A 16,381-nucleotide genomic window follows, 5' to 3' on the forward strand; every position below is an offset into this window, starting at 1 on the left:
ATGGAGCTCACTGGAGTCTGACCCCCACAGATCAGATGATTATCCCCTATCCCGTGGATCGTGGATAAATTGAAAACTTGGCACAACCCCTTTAACCCGTGTATATCATAACACATAATGTATGGACAGCATAACACGTAATGAGCACATGACACAATGACATTGCAAAGTAGTCCCATCATAATGCCAACTGAAAAATAGGTGGCGGGGTGCTATGTAATGTGAGGCCCATCGACAACTAAAAGCACCCAAAGATCAGCAGTGCTTACTGGATGAGGTCGTGCATAAGCCGGCACCTCACTACTGAAAGCATTAATGGATTCACTGGTCTGATCCAAAATAACCAATTAAAGATCTGACATTTCTTTATTATGATGGACTAAGGGAAAGCGTCTCGAGACATCTGTGCTTCTTCATGTGCAGTCTCCGGCCCACATACTGGATCATAATGACGTTACAGTGCAGTAATGACCTAACACATGAGGACTTTGTCATATCATAACACGTGGCAATATGGCGCCCTAACCTAGTGATGTCATAACACATTATGACTTTACGACGTAATATAACATGGTATGAAATCAAATAGCCATGCTTGATAGTGTAATAGTTTAATCTTTAATGATTATCCACTACTGCTGGTACATGTAACACCAGTGACAGCCATCTCTGTATACACACACACACAAGGAATGCTATCAATTACTGATAACATCTCCCTGTGTACAACTATCAGTGACTGACAGCTATGTCTGTATACACACTTACACAGAGAATGCGATCAATCACGGATAACACCTGTGTACAGTTATCAGTGACTGACAGCTATGTCTGTATACACACTTACACAGAGAATGCGATCAATCACGGATAACACCTGTGTACAGTTATCAGTGACTGACAGCTATGTCTGTATACACACTTACACAGAGAATGCGATCAATTACTGATAACCTCTCCCCGTGTACAGCTATCAGTGACTGACAGCTATCTCTGTATACACACTTACACAGAGAATGCGATCAATCACGGATAACACCTGTGTACAGTTATCAGTGACTGACAGCTATGTCTGTATACACACTTACACAGAGAATGCGATCAATTACTGATAACCTCTCCCCGTGTACAGCTATCAGTGACTGACAGCTATCTCTGTATACACACTTACACACACTGATAGTGCTGGGGTTATTTAATAACCCCTGCACTGCTAGCGCAATTATGGTGCAGATATAGCATTTGCCATACTTTGTGCCTCTTTAATGCTGCAATAGTGGAGTAAAACTTTATTAAATGTCCCCTATATAATCAATCTGCTCTTTAACCTGCAGATTGCACTGCATTTTGAGGTGACAGCTCCTCTTTCTCCAGTTGATTGACTCAGGGGTTTTTGGGTACACCACTCACTGCTGCAGTCTTGATGTGCCCGTTGACCTCTGGCACTGCTGCAGCCAATCACTGGCCATATACAACACCTGGCCATGGAGGCCAGTAATTGCCTGCTGTGGCGTATACAGTCACATCATTGCTACAGCCAAGTGAGCAAAGCCTGGCGGGGAGGATTGGAACGGCGGGGGATGGAATAGGTGAGAGTGTTTTTATAATGACTGACGCTACCCTGGAGGACATTGTATTAACAACTTTCTAATATTTTTTTTTATATTGAATAGCACACAGACAGTTCAAAGCCTTTGGTTGAAAGGTTTATTTTTTCCAAGCAGAGCTGGTAAATCGGATCTGTCGCCAGATTTCATAATTATTTATACTTTGAAACTCCGTGTCTGGCTGTATGAGCCTTTCTGATCCTCTTTTCTCACCTAATAGTAGTATGACAGTATCAAAAGTCCTTCCATAATGAAGTCTAGGACAATCCATTTTAGGTGTTCAGTCCCAAGTAGATGTCATGTGACAGACTATTATCCATCAGTCCATAGACAGGATTTTTAAGCAACCAGTTTATATGCCACATGGGCTTGCTTGCCTGCAAGGTTTTCTGCTGCGTCTTGACCATTTTGTGGTCTCGATACCCTTACGGGGGTCTGTCAATTTATAAATGTCTGAAAAGGCTGTAAATGGTAACGTTTAGGCCTCATGCACACGATCGTTTTTCGGTTCTGCATCCGAGACGTGGCTCGGGTGCGGACCCATTCACTTCAATGGGGCTGCAAAAGATGCGGACAGCACTCCGTGTGCTGTCAGCATCTGTTGCTCTGTTCCGAGGCCCCGCAAAAAAAATATAGCATGTCCTATTCTTGTCTGTTTTACAGACAAGAATAGGCATGTCTACAATGGGCCGCCCGTTGCGTTCTGCAAATTGCGGAGGGCACACGGACGGCTTCCGTTTTTTGGCGAATCCGTGGCTTGCGGTCCGCAAGAAACGGCATGGTCATGTGCATGAGGCCTTAATGTATGGAACCATTTCTCAGCTGTGAAGGTCCTCGGCTGCCCGACAAATCCTGCATCGCCTGTGTGCCTTGGAGAAATATGGCTCGCATCATGGCCTTCTCTATAACGGTACATGGAGTAACGGTGAGCAAATTGATTCATACGAATTGGTTCATTCTTCAGGTACAGTTCTTTATCCGCAGGGGCTGTTTCCACCTCCCGACATATCGCCCGGCCCTGATGAGTAGCGGCGCAAGCGTGAAGGCTCTGCTGCTGATACTGGAACAGTGGCTGTGCATGCGCTGCTACACTTCCAGGTAGATGCAGATGAACAGTTGCTGTTCTGTTTCTGAGCAGCAGCCCGGGCACGAGATTGTCCGGGCTGGGCGAGATGTTTCTGGGGCAGCTCTTTTGTCATCGTGGTAAGCCCCTCACAACTGAAGAACGCTAATGAATGAATCAGTTCACTCATGTCTAAAGAGGATGCTTCCAGCGCATGAAAAGATACAGGGGTTTCTGCTGCCCTCATCTGTCACCCGTTCGCTTCCATCTTGTGCCCTGTGGACGCGGAGGATGCCAGTGGGTCGGCCAGGGGCCTTCACAGCTGGGGCAGAATACAAACCTGTGGCTGCCTCTATCAAACGTTACTGCTTATGGCCTTTTTAGAAATTTCTGTAAAAGTTGGCCAACCCTATTGCTACTTTCACACTTGCGTTCGGAGCAGATCCGTCTGGTGTCTGCACAGACGGATCCGCTCCTATAATGCAGACGATGGGATCTGTTCAGAACGGATCCGTCTGCATTATATTTCAGTGTGAAAGTTAGTCAGACGGATCCGTCCAGACTTTACATTGAAAGTCATAGGGGGACAGATCCCTTTTGAAATTGAGCCATATTGTGTCAACTTCAAACGGATCCGTGCCCATTGACTTACATTGTAAGTCTGGACGGAACCGTTTGCCTCCGCACGGCCAGGCGGACACCCGAACGCTGCAAGCAGCGTTCAGGTGTCCGCCTGCTGAGCGGAGGCCAAACTGTGCCAGACTGATGCATTCTGAGCGGATCCGCATCCACTCAGAATGCATTGGGGCAGTACGGATCCGTTCGGGGCCGCTTGTGAGAGCCTTCAAACGGAACTCACAAGCGGAGCACTGAACGCTAGTGTGAAAGTAGCCGATCTCTGTTTGGTCCCACTGAATGAACAAAATCTTCTCCCCCAGAGGCTGAAAGCTATCCTGATCGGGTCCAACGGCCCCAGGTGCAGGCCCCGTTACAAGGTACCAGAGCTTTCTCCCTACACCCGCTGGATTGTGATGAACACAGAATTAAATATAAGTAAAACATGTTTTGTCGGTCACAGACAGCAGGGAGACCCCCTCTGGGAGGATGAACTGCCATAGGACAGGGGGTTTCTGGAAAACGTCTTAAATATGTTTTAACTATGCCGAGCTCTGACACAGCAGAGGATAAGCGGATGTGGTGATGATTTTAGAAGTGTCTGTTAGATTGATGGCGTCTCGTGGTCCGTTGTGTGACGCTCATCTTAGAGCTGCTGTTGAGGCTTCTCTTGTCTCCTTTGTGCTGTCTTGCTCGGTAATTGCGTAGTAAAGGATTACCTTTGCTATCCCGTGTCTTTGCCCTCCTTCAGGTGACCCGCAGCCTCACGGAGTGTCCTCTTGCTTCCTCTCTTTCCAGGTGGTTCAGCCAGAAGCTGGGATAAGAAGTGCATCTTTGAAGGATTTGTGCCCAGAAGACAAGAGACGAATTGCAAATCTAATCAAAGAGCTTGCGAGGTGAGACGTTCCCTCTGCCGCCTGATCTCAGCGCTTAGCGAGACTTTACATGGCTTTCCAGGGTACGAGGATCAGCAAGCAGAGTTGTATCAGATGGAGATAACACGATTACGCTGGAAATGAGGGATACAATAGCTCCACAGTGAAGAGGTCTCCTACTTACATTAAGATGAGAATCAGGCTTGGGTTTAATGAGAATCTGAAGAGCTTCGGCATTGTAGACATGCTAAATATGTGACGTATAGACAGGCATGAATTCCAGATAGTGGCGTCTCATACCTGTGCCTATTTAAAGGGGAATCCTGGCAAAAAACTGGAGCCCTTCAGATACACCTGTTCTATAGTAAGCTCTAAAACCTATCAGATAGCAGGGGCTCTGTAAATTGCGGACAAAAATAGGACATGTTTTATTTTTTTCGGGAACTGAATTGCGGATCCGGAAATGTGGATCCGGACAGCACTTAGTGTGGCCCCATATAAATGAATGGGTCCGCAATTCCGTTCCGCAAAATACGGAACAGAATTGCAGACGTGTGAATGGACCCTTAGAGGCCGAGACTCTAAGCAGTCGCTGAAGAGCGTGCTCCTGATGCCAACCATGGAGAATTATGGCAACTGAGTGCCATGGCGTCGGTACACATTGTACTGGCAGATGCTCCACAACCTCAGCCAGGACTCAGCACTGATGTTGAATGGTTTAAATAGCCTCTGGACTTGAAGCAAAATGCTGAAAAAGAGGTCTAAGATGAAGCACATGGCGCTGTTCAAATATATTATGGGCGTCATTTATGAACAGATATATGTATAGCTGGCACAGATTCTGTTGAACGCCATGTTGCAACAGAATCTTGAGAATGAAGTATTGAGGCACTCAGGTTCTTTTTGCAATTTAAATGAAATTTATTTCATGTATTAATCTCTGCATCATCCATTCGCCCGTGGTATATATAGGAGCATTAAACAACAGAATATTTCTGACCAAATGTTTCGGTCACGGTGGACCTTCGTCAGTGGTCATATTATCTGAGTGATGTATGGCTGTGTTCTGGGGCGCTGGATGCAGAATCTGTGACTTCTTCCCTGCTCACGCCAGATCTAAAATAGTTGGCCTGACGTGAAAGTGGGTGGGCAGGGAGGCCCGGCTTATTCATAATTTTGTACATAGAAAATGGTCCAAATGTAAGACGACAAGGAAGCTGTCTCACATTTAGAATTGGCGGTGGATATAGCCAGCACCTCTACATAACTTTGGTGATCCAGCGCAGAGGCTTAAGACCGGCGTCTAAAATGCCAGTCTTAATAAATGTGCCCCTATGTTTTTAAAAGGGTTCCTGAGTTCCGAAAACAGTATAGGCTGCTGTACTACGCCTATGCCTAGCTTCCATGCACTGCTATGGAAATTATGGAAACAGAGGAGCACAGGCGGCTTGGCAGTTTCCTTAACTCGGCCTCCCCTGGCCAGTGCCAAGCCCCATCTCAGCCATGGAAACAGCGAGGTGGGACAACCCCTAAACACTCTTCGGAAAAAGGGATGTGGCTGTAAGTCATAAAATGTGCAAAAACCATGCCCCATTTTGATAAGTTGCACTATATGGATTATTCTGTGATTGGTTTCTTTTCATTATTTATTCTGTTAGAAATGTATTAAAACACTGCTATACATTGCGGTTCTGTTCAGAAGGTTGTGGTTCTGTTCTGTCAGGATCCATCACGATGTAAATCAAAACGTATCTGTTATTAATCCTGTAATCCTTCATGCAAGCGTGGTAGAGCCCTGCTTTTACATTAGAGGTCTTTAGGACCCGTTTGCTCTCCTCATCCTACGGTCTCAGACTGTAGGAGATGGTAATGCCCTGTTGCCAGTTTACCCTGGGACGAGCAGTTGTAATCACACTGCGCACTACTGCAGAGTAGATGGTGCGCAGGTAATTTTGAAGCGGAAGCAGCTCTCGCATGAATGCTGCTCCCTTTTCAAACAGCTGATTGGTGGGTTCTAGGAGTCAGACTATCTGATATGGGGATAGGTCACCAGTGTAGCTGCACAACCGCTTATTTATGTGATTGGGCTGCGAATCGCAGTCCATGTGTTAGCTGCCGCACCCTGGCCTGACCGCGGCTTCCATGACTTGTATCATAGTAATTTGTGATATTCAGAGTCTCTCTGATCACGGGACTATTGCTGTGTACTCACATCATGCACAATAGACCCACGACCGGACTGTATGATACATTTCTATGATACAGTCAGTTTGGTTCTGGGGAGTCGCTTTTGGCCCGGGAGATGCGATTGACACACAGACCTTTTCTCTTGGGCCAATCACGGTCGTGTGATTCAGCCCTAACTGTTGACAAGGTGACTACCTCATGAAGCTGACTGAGAGAATACCAAGAGTGTGCAAAGCTGTCATCAAAGCAGAAGGGGGGCTACTCTGAAGAATCTAACATCTAAAATATATTCTAGATTGTTTAACACTGTTGTTTGCTATTTACCATATTTTCCGCCCTATAAGACGCAGGTTTTAGGTTTTAAAGGAGGTAAATGAGAAAAATATTTTCATCAGACCCCCAATGTTAAAGGGGCTGTCCGGGTTCAGAGCTGAACTCGGACATAACCCCTTCTTCACCCATTCAGCCTGTATGAGTGGAGTATCGGTGCATTTCATGCTCCGATGCCCCCACTTGGCCTATGCTGCATCGCGCAGGGCAAGGGCTATTTTTGTTTACATTTTTACACTAATGGGCAGAGGCTTCCACCTAGCAGTGATCCTGGTCATGTCACTGGCACTAATGGGCGGTCTATAGCGCTGTCCTAGGCTGTTTTACAAGCTAGGGCAACGCTAAAAACAGCCCATTAGTGGTGGTGACATCACCGAGCTCCCATACAGAGACCTGGTAAGTCACCGGATCTAAAGAAAAAGCCCTTGCCCTGCGCAATATAGCGCGGGGAAAGGGGGAGCATTGGAGAATGAAATGTTCCGATGCTCCACTTATTCATGCTGAATGAGGGAAGAAGAGGTTATGTCCAGAATCAGCTCTGAACCTGGACAACCCCTTTAATCAGACCCTTAATGTTTATAAGACTCCCAATCAAACCTCGGATGAGACAAAAAAAATTAAAAAATCAGCTCGCCTCTCCTGTTCCGCACCCTGCTGCCCCTCCTGAGATTCAGCACTCTTCCTTCCATGATGTGCTGTGACCCGACATTGCTTAGAGTGAGGTCACAGGGCGCGCTGACATGCGCAGGTCACAGCACAGTTTGAGGAGCCGTGCAAGAGAAGACTAGGAAGCGGTGAGTACAGAGCCTGCACGAGGAGCGCTGCATTCACCGCACCCCGGTCCTACTGTACTAAGAGCTTGCATGATGGAAACCCTCATTAGTATTCGCCCCATTAGACTCGCTCACATTTTAGGACCAACAATACGGTAATTCCTTATGTATCTTTACCATCTTCAATATGAATTTACAATGTAGAAAATTGCATATTGCATAAAAAGGTGTTTCCAAACTGATTTTCTTTTCCTTTTTTTTTTTTTTTTTTTTTTTTTTTTTTTTTTTTTTTAAATACACACTTTGTTCCTCCCCTAAGGTCATATAAACCCGTTGGGGGACATTTAACATTACATTTTATATTTTTTATTTGCTGACTTCTCCAGCAGCTAGGGCTGACAGCTACCAGAGAGGTTGTACAGCCTCACTGCAGATCCTGGTGTGCTCAGACCCAGCAGCTTGTGCAGACTCACAGCCCCCAGAGATCAGACAATCGGCATTGTCCCTTCCTGATCTCTATACACAGCAATCGTTGAGCAATGTGGAGGGCAGGGACTATGATAAAACTATCCCTGCCTTCTATATAAGGATCCTTGCCGTCACTGTCAGTGGGCTCTCCGCACCCGCAACTGCACCATTAGTTGCTGCTGCAATCTCTACATGGACGTTAGTGCAAAAATACGGTATGTGCCGAGTGCCCCAAACGTATATGGTCAACGGGTAGTCGGTAGAGATGAGCGAATTTATATATCTTGAAATTCGTTTGGTGGTCAAAGCAGAAATGCATTATGGATTCCTTTACCATGGACCATAACGCAATTCTATAATGCAGGGCTTGACAAATTTCTTTGGAATCTAGGAGCCAGCTAAAAAAGTTAGGAGCCAGGCGGAGCCGCGGCATAAAGCCCCCAGTAGATGCCCCCATAGTGCTCCCCCCCAAATAATGCTGTATACCATGTTACATATATCGCCGCTCCGTCCCCGGACCCTATTGACTATAATGGGGACGGGGGTGGAGCTCCGGCGCAGCACAGCAGTTCGCGGTGAGAGGCCGCCGGACTAAAAAGTTGGACATGCAGTACTTTTAGTCTGGTGGCCTTTCGCCATGCACTGCCGTGCTGCGCCGGAGCTCCGCCCCGGCGAAACAGCGGAAGGACGGATCCGACGGGGTGAACAGCCTGCCGGATCTGTCCTGCCGCAAGTATGAAAGTAGCCTTAGTTATATAGCTACAGAATTAAATAGAAGGGATGCCTTTAACATATATATCTCCTTGAGAAGCCAATTTTATCCTAAAGGGTTAATTCAAACTGTAATCTAAACTGTCCTGTAGCTTCTCTTATCTCTCTGCTCCTGTCCCTTAATCTTATCACTGCTGCAAAAGCATCAGCCTCAGTGTAAACTGTTCTAGAGTCTGACTCACGGTTCTTTTAACTCAAAGAATCGAATGAGTCACTAACCAAATCGGATCTTTAGATTCTTTTAAGGCCTCTTTCACACTTGCGTTGTCCGGATCCGTCATGTACTTCACTTGCCGGAATTACACGCCGGATCCGGAAAAACGCAAGTGTACTGAAAGCATTTGAAGACGGATCCGTCTTCAAAATGCGTTCAGTGTTACTATGGCAGCCAGGACGCTATTAAAGTCCTGGTTGCCATAGTAGGAGCGGGGAGCAGGGGAGCAGTATACTTACAGTCCGCGCGGCTCCCGGGGCGCTCCAGAGTGACGTCAGAGCTCCCCATGCGCATGGATGACGTGCCATGTGATCACGTCATCCATGCGCGTGGGGCGCCCTGACGTCACTCTGGAGCGCCCTGGGAGCCGCACGGACGGTAAGTATGCTGCTCCTCACTACACTTTACCATGGCTGCCAGGACTTTAGCGTCCCGGCAGCCATGGTAACCATTCAGAAAAAGCTAAACGTCGGATCCGGCAATGCGCCGAAACGACGTTTAGCTTCAATGGGCATTAATTCCGGATCCGGCCTTGCGGCAAGTCTTCAGGATCTTTGGCCGGAGCAAAAAGCGCAGCATGCTGCGGTATTTTCTCCGGCCAAAAAACGTTCCGGTCCGGAACTGAAGACATCCTGATGCATCCTGAACGGATTTCACTCCATTCAGAATGCATTAGGATAAAACTGATCAGGATTCTTCCGGCATAGAGCCCTGACGACGGAACTTTTATGCCGGAAGAAAAGAACGCAGGTGTGAAAGAGCCCTAACCTGAGACTCATTCGATTTCTTTCTTGGGGCTCTTTCACACCTGCGTTCTTTTCTTCCGGCATAAAGTTCCGTCGTCGGGGCTCTATGCCGGAAGAATCCTGATCAGTTTTATCCTAATGCATTCTGAATGGAGTGAAATCCGTTCAGGATGCATCAGGATGTCTTCAGTTCCGGAGCGGAACGTTTTTTGGCCGGAGAAAATACCGCAGCATGCTGCGCTTTTTGCTCCGGCCAAAAATCCTGAAGACTTGCCGCAAGGCCGGATCCGGAATTAATGCCCATTGAAAGGCATTGATCCGGATCCGGCCTTAAGCTAAACGTTGTTTCGGCGCATTGCCGGATCTGACGTTTAGCTTTTTCTGAATGGTTACCATGGCTGCTGGGACGCTAGAGTCCAGGCAGCCATGGTAAAGTGTAGCGGGGAGCAGCATACTTACCGTCCGTGCGGCTCCCGGGGCGCTCCAGAGTGACGTCAGGGAGCCGCACGGACTGTAAGTGTACCGCTCCCCGCTCCTCGCTCCAACTATGGCAACCAGGACTTTAATAGCGTCCTGGCTGGCATAGTAACACTGAAAGCATTTTGAAGACGGATCCGGACACTTGTATTTTTCCGGATCCGGCGTGTAATTCCGGCAAGTGGAGTACACGCCGGATCCGGACAACGCAAGTGTGAAAGAGGCCTATGGCCTGCATAACAGAAACGGGACTAGGGCTGAAACAATTACTCGATTTTGAATCGAGTAAATCGACACAAAAAAAATCCTTGATGCAAGATTTGTTTGCGTCATGTGACCACAGAGCAGGAGTGAAGCGCTTTTTATTACTCGCTGCTCCATGGTCAACCGCTTCTCCCGGACAGTATAATAACCGCACCGCTCTATACTGGGAGGGACGTGGTCCACACCAGAACCCACCGTTGACTGGCATGGATGGCTAGCTGGGTTCACGGAAACAAAGCCAGCCGGGGTTCTGGGACACCGGACCGCAGACTGGAAACCAGGTACCAGCCATGGAGGGAGGCTGTGTCCTCCTCCCTGCACATTGCCGGAGGGGGCTCCGGCCTGAACGACCTTCTGACATAGATGTGTCCGAGGTCACAGGGCTCCATAGTGACAACCTGATTTACAGAATGAATGGAGCTTATGGTGTGGCTCCAGGCCATCGCTGCATGATCGTTCTCCTGGAGTTCCCCTTTAAACCTGTTTGGCCCTGTCTATAGGTTACCTGAAACCACAGCCCATGCAGAGGCCACTCGGCCCTATAGAGATATGCCAGGAATGGTGTCAGCAATCCCTGAGCAGTACCAAAAGGCTTAGGATGCTTTCTAGATCCTCTCCATTCTGGAGATCAGTCTGCAGACTTCTCTGACCTGATGTGAGGTGGATGCTTGACGCGTCCAATCATCATTTCATCTGATGAGAGTTTTAGTTTTAGCTGTTGGCACTGAGGGGGCAGCTGATGGCACTGGGAGGAGCCTGATGGCACGGCGGGGGGCAGCTGGTGGCACTGAGGGGAGCTTGATGGCACTGGCGGGAGGGCAGCTGGTGGCACTGAGGGGAGCTTGATGGCACTGGCGGGGGGGGGGCACTGAGGGATAGTGGAACTGATGGCACTGGGGCGAACTAATGCACGTGGGCTGATCGCACAGGGGCGGACTAAGGGTGTTGGGGACTGATGGCAAGGGGTCTGATGAGTTTTTATAAAGGAAAACAAGTCTATTCATTTTTTCCTATTAGATTAAACGATTAATCGGTAGATGTCATAGCTCCAAGCTCTTCTGTAAAGTAGCCCCCTCTTCTGCACCCCATTTAAGGACAGTATAGTATATCTAAAAGGGTTTCCGACGCCGATGAGGTTGGGCACGGTCTGTATGGCAGCTCCCACATAGGAGAACTATGTCTCAAGTTGCAGAAGAAAGTTTCTAATTTGTCCTCTCAGGTTCTCCTGTGACCAGCGTCCTGTGAAAGATTGCGTCTAGACCCTGGGAGCATAACGATGACCTAGATCCGGGCAAAGATGTCAAATAACACATTAGACGCCTAATATTGGACTGTCAGGAGAGTAAGACGGGTTGCTCTTTCGTGCCTGTATTTAGCACATAATTGATCTTTTCCGCGCCTGCTTTGCTGGAACAGGTGGAGAGACGTAGTGGCCATGATGGATAACCCTGCCTAATACGCTCCCTGAGTTATGTGCTTCCATGTTGGATACAGAGAGGCGCCGCTGAAATGATCTCATTTAGTCGAGGGAGTTCGGGTGAGCAACAGGAGCACAATAGATTGTGCGGTGCGAGCATCTCTATCGCGATTAACTCCGCGCTTAATATTTAGTTAGCAATAAAATGCACCATTAAGTGACATGCGAATTCCATAAAGGAATCATTGCTTCGTGAAAGGCGTTAGCATTCAGACGCCCTTCTCCTGCGCTTGCCGCCAGGTGTTTTTAGGAACAGTCTCGTCCACGCGCGTCATTAACCTCTTCACAGCTGGGGATGCTGATATACAGACAGCATCTGAGTAGATGGGATAAAAAAAGTAATAGATTTTTGTTACGCATAGTTTGGCCACTTATTAATGTCCCTTATTTTTCTGTAGATGCTCCGTGTTGCTGCACTGCTGCCAGGTCACGTGACTGCACTGCTCCTGTACGGCCCTCGGGTCATTGACGTTTCATATTCCGGTCACGTACACCGTCATCTCCTAAATATAAAATTTCCCCGATCATGTATTACTTCCACTTTTAATGAAGCAGGGGGTTTGAGGCGAGTCGGAGAAGGCGTCGCAGGGGGAATCATGGCACTTGTAGTTATGATGACTACTCTAGGGGGAAAAAAAACAGGAGCAAGGTTTTGCAAAAAAATAAATAAAATTAAGAAAACTACACAGAGGGCCTTGGGCTCTGTAGTGAGATTGCAAGGTGGCCGCAGTGAGGTTATGGGTTACTGTGAACAATTTACCTATGTGAGGGTCATGCTGTAATTTGGGGGTGACTTCAGTGTTTTCCCTATGGTGAAATACGGCCACGTTGTATACTCCCATTGAAGTCACCCAAGGGGCTTGAGCCTGAAAACTAATTTTATAGAAGAGGTGATAAACCTAAAAATACGCCCCGTAATCTACCCTAATAGAAGCTCATTAATATGCACTGTATGCTGGCTCCTGTCTACGAGCTGACCCCACTAAATGCCCCGCGGGGATTATCCTGGGTTTAATAAGGTCATGATAATTATTCATTTTGTTTTTAATGGGTAAGATGAATGTAAAACGGCAATTAGTTTTTAGGCCTTCGGATACCATGACAGACCAGTGGCTCCCCACAATCGCTGTGCAGGGCACCTGCTGACAGAGGAAGCCCCCTAAAGGGTGGAGAGCCCAGGATCGGAGCTAGCTCCATTGCTGGCTGGGTGTTCACTGCCATGTGAGTGACATACAGATGTGCTGTACAAATGGAGCAGTACGGGAAATTGTTCAGTCTATCTTTGTGTATTACCAAAAACAAAGGCAGAGTGGAGCAAAGAGCGAGCACACCAACACCTGGAATCAAGTAGGAAATAAAAACCAGCGTCCTGGTAATGTGGGTGGGTAAAGGTCTCTTTAGACGGGACAATTCAGCAGGCGATTGTCAGGAAGGAAGCATTCATTCCTCCTTGGCAGGCACCTGCTCGTCAGTGGAGGAGAAGCATTTACTTGCAGTGATCTCCTCCACAGTATAGAGAGGAATGATAGTGCCATCACTCATTCCTATACAGACTTGTTTGCCGGCAGCAGACCGTGTTTAGACAGCATGATCTGCTGCCGACAAACGACCATTTAGGTGCCTACACAAGCGATTTCGCTCCTTTGTCGGATAATCGGTGACAGCTTTACACCACCTGATAATTGCTAACGAACGTTCCGTTCCTATGAGCGCTCGTTAGCGATTATCTGGCGGATTCTCAGCCTGTGTAATAGGCCCTTGATAGTTGTGAACACAGAGTAAAGGTCCTTTTAGACAGGACAATTCAGCAGGCGATTGTTGAGAAGGAAGCTTTCCTTTCCGGGCAAGTTCCTGCTCGTCAGTGAAGTAGATTGCTGCATTTACATGCAGCGATCCCCTCCTCAGTATGGGGAGGAGTGATCGGTAATGCCGTTGCTCGTCCTCATACTGACCTGTTGTTTTCTGGCAGCATAGTGTGTTTAAACCTCAATTTTAGGTGTCTACACAAACAATCCAATTACCCAACGAACGAAGGGTTCGCCCTTTCATCAGGTAATTGGTGGCACCTTTACTCTGACAGATGATGATCTATGAACGTTCGTTAGTGATTATCTGGCGGATTCTCAGCCCGTAGGAGTTGCCGTAGGAGGATGGTCTACAGCCCAGCATGTATCACTGATCAAAGTGGCCTCCTTAGGGGCATCGGAAGTTACTGCCTTGCCTCGGGAATTACTGTGCAAGCACTAAATTACTGCGCATGTGCATTGCTAGTACTAACGCCAAATTACAAAATTGGAGACAGCAGTATGCTTTTCCTGTATGTAATTATTGTGGACCTATAGACCATCAAGGTGTAATCGATAAAGTCGGACCTTTTGGCACAAAGAAAAGCTCTACCTGGCTTCTGTCAGCACCATGTTCTCTCATGCTCCGGTGGCCTGTCCTAATGGAGAACCCCTTTACTGCCTATCCAGTCCTGGCAGTAGACTTCTGCAGGTAGTTCCAAGGTGGTTCTCCAGGTCACGGCTCTGCGTTTGTCTCAATGTATTCTTCAGCGTCTGCAGTCATTTTCATTGAAGTCTCTGCACCTTTTGTACTCTGCGTTAACATTTCTAACCCAAGCCTTTTCTCCTTCCAGGGTGAGTGAGGAGAAGGAGGTGACGGAAGAGCGTTTAAAGACCGAGCACGAGTCGTTCGAGAAGAAGATTCGCCATTTGGAACAGCAGAACAACCTGATTGCTACAGAGAGGGAAGATATCCTTTTTTTGTTCATATACATTCAGCCCCCCCCCCCCTCCTCCTTTCCCTTTCTCTGTTATAATTGTCCTAATTTATGGAGAGGAATAAATCTGCATGTGTTTCCATCTAGTAGCATGACTTATCAGCATGGGACGCTGCCTGCGTTCGGCTGGAAGCGACTTTCCAGCTGTTCCCTCCATGCTTTCCTTCTATGAAATCGACATTTGTCAACATGAATTTCCCATTCCCGCCTGCTGAACAGGAACACTTTCCAGAAGGATAGTGGCCTCCGAATCACTCTGCATTGCCTCATTTTAATCAGATTTTAGGGTACATTCACATCACACCCTGCAGGCTGCCAAGTGTTAATCTGATTAACTCTTACATGGCGGCTCCCCAGCCCAGAACAGAGGCTTCGGCCTGTGGGTCTCCTGGCATTTTATAGCTGCTATTATGGCTAATGGTGACCTGAGATCATTTTACAAGTGGACTCTTTGCTGTAGATACCGCTAGTCATGTGCTACTGGTTTAGTGAACCATAGGCTTACCTTAAACAGTCTAGACCTGATCAGCTCCATCTCTATGATCAGATGTTTCTGGTCAGTTGTGGCACTATTCAAAAAGTTCTGTCTTTTAAATTTTAAAGGAAACCGTTCACCGTACGTGTGTACCCAATAGGGTGAATTTTTAAAGATGATTAGTTATCTTTTAATAGGTTTGTCCAGCTTTTGGGACCGTACCCTGTAGCTTGAAAAAAATAATAATAAAAAAAAAATCATACTCTTCTCTCCATTCCTGTTCCTTGGCACTGTTCAGTGATCTTCCTGTGCCTATGCTGTAAACTGATAGACTGGGTCACGTGTGCCTTTGCAGCCAATGACTGACCTCAGTGGTGACATGTCCCCAGGCAGAACATTACTGCTGAGGCCAGTTATTGGCTGCAGTGGTGCACGTCATGCCATCTGTCCAGAACTTTACAGGCTGGGGACTGGAAGATCGCTGACCTGAACCAGGGAGCTGGAAGTAGTATTACATGTTCTCAATTCAGATAAATAGCCCTCTATGTAATACAAGGATGACTCGAGTCCTGGATCAGTTATAAGTTAAACCCCATAACTGCTAATTACAATGACACTCTGATATGACTATAAACATATAAACTCCTACCTATTATAAGGTGCTTTTTTACCATGCTAAACTGCTGACATCACTAGGTAGGGGATGAGAAGAGCAGTACAAATATTCCCTTTGTGGAGTTTTTCTCATCTGTAGTAGTGTGAATATGACGTTTTATTCTGCTCTTGAAAGTGTCCAGGAGGTGGAGCTTTACTGTGCTCTCTTCATTGAGCTGCTTCGTAGCACCTACCTCTCCTGAGTGACCACTGTAGTGGTCTCCTGGTGGTCTACAGCCACGACTCAAGAGGGTAGAGGCTGGATAGCAGATTGATGCAGAGAGCACTGCACAGTGAAGCTCCACCCTGGATACTTGCAGGAGCCGAATCTGTCACAATAAAACTTCATAGTCACACTTCTCCTGATGAGAAAAGCTCCTAAGAGGGTTTATACTGCTCTTCCCAGACCCTACCTACTGCTCACAGCAAATTAGCCTGGCCAAACGGAGGGGTTTTCCAGGCTTCTAATATTGATGCGTGCGTTTCTGTGTTGGACCACGCTGCTGTTTCTTCACTAAAAAAAAAAAAAAACTTCCTTCCAGCATAAAACTCCTTCACATCCCTGGACATAGGGGAAAACACCAAACTTCCACGTGTAAGCTC

At 47.3% G+C, this 16,381-nt stretch overlaps 1 protein-coding gene across 1 annotated transcript in view; it reads left to right on the forward strand.

The window, feature by feature from the left end:
- The window catches only part of KIAA1328 (KIAA1328 ortholog), a 167,646-nt gene that overhangs the window by 17,824 nt on the left and 133,441 nt on the right, over positions 1-16,381 (forward strand). The window contains exons 4-5 of the mRNA XM_044292623.1: positions 4,084-4,181; positions 14,506-14,621. Of these exons, the coding sequence (XP_044148558.1) occupies positions 4,084-4,181; positions 14,506-14,621 (214 nt within the window). The remainder of the gene's footprint in view (positions 1-4,083; positions 4,182-14,505; positions 14,622-16,381) is intronic.

Source organism: Bufo gargarizans, chromosome 1, assembly GCF_014858855.1.
Source record: "Bufo gargarizans isolate SCDJY-AF-19 chromosome 1, ASM1485885v1, whole genome shotgun sequence".
Taxonomy (NCBI): domain Eukaryota; kingdom Metazoa; phylum Chordata; class Amphibia; order Anura; family Bufonidae; genus Bufo; species Bufo gargarizans.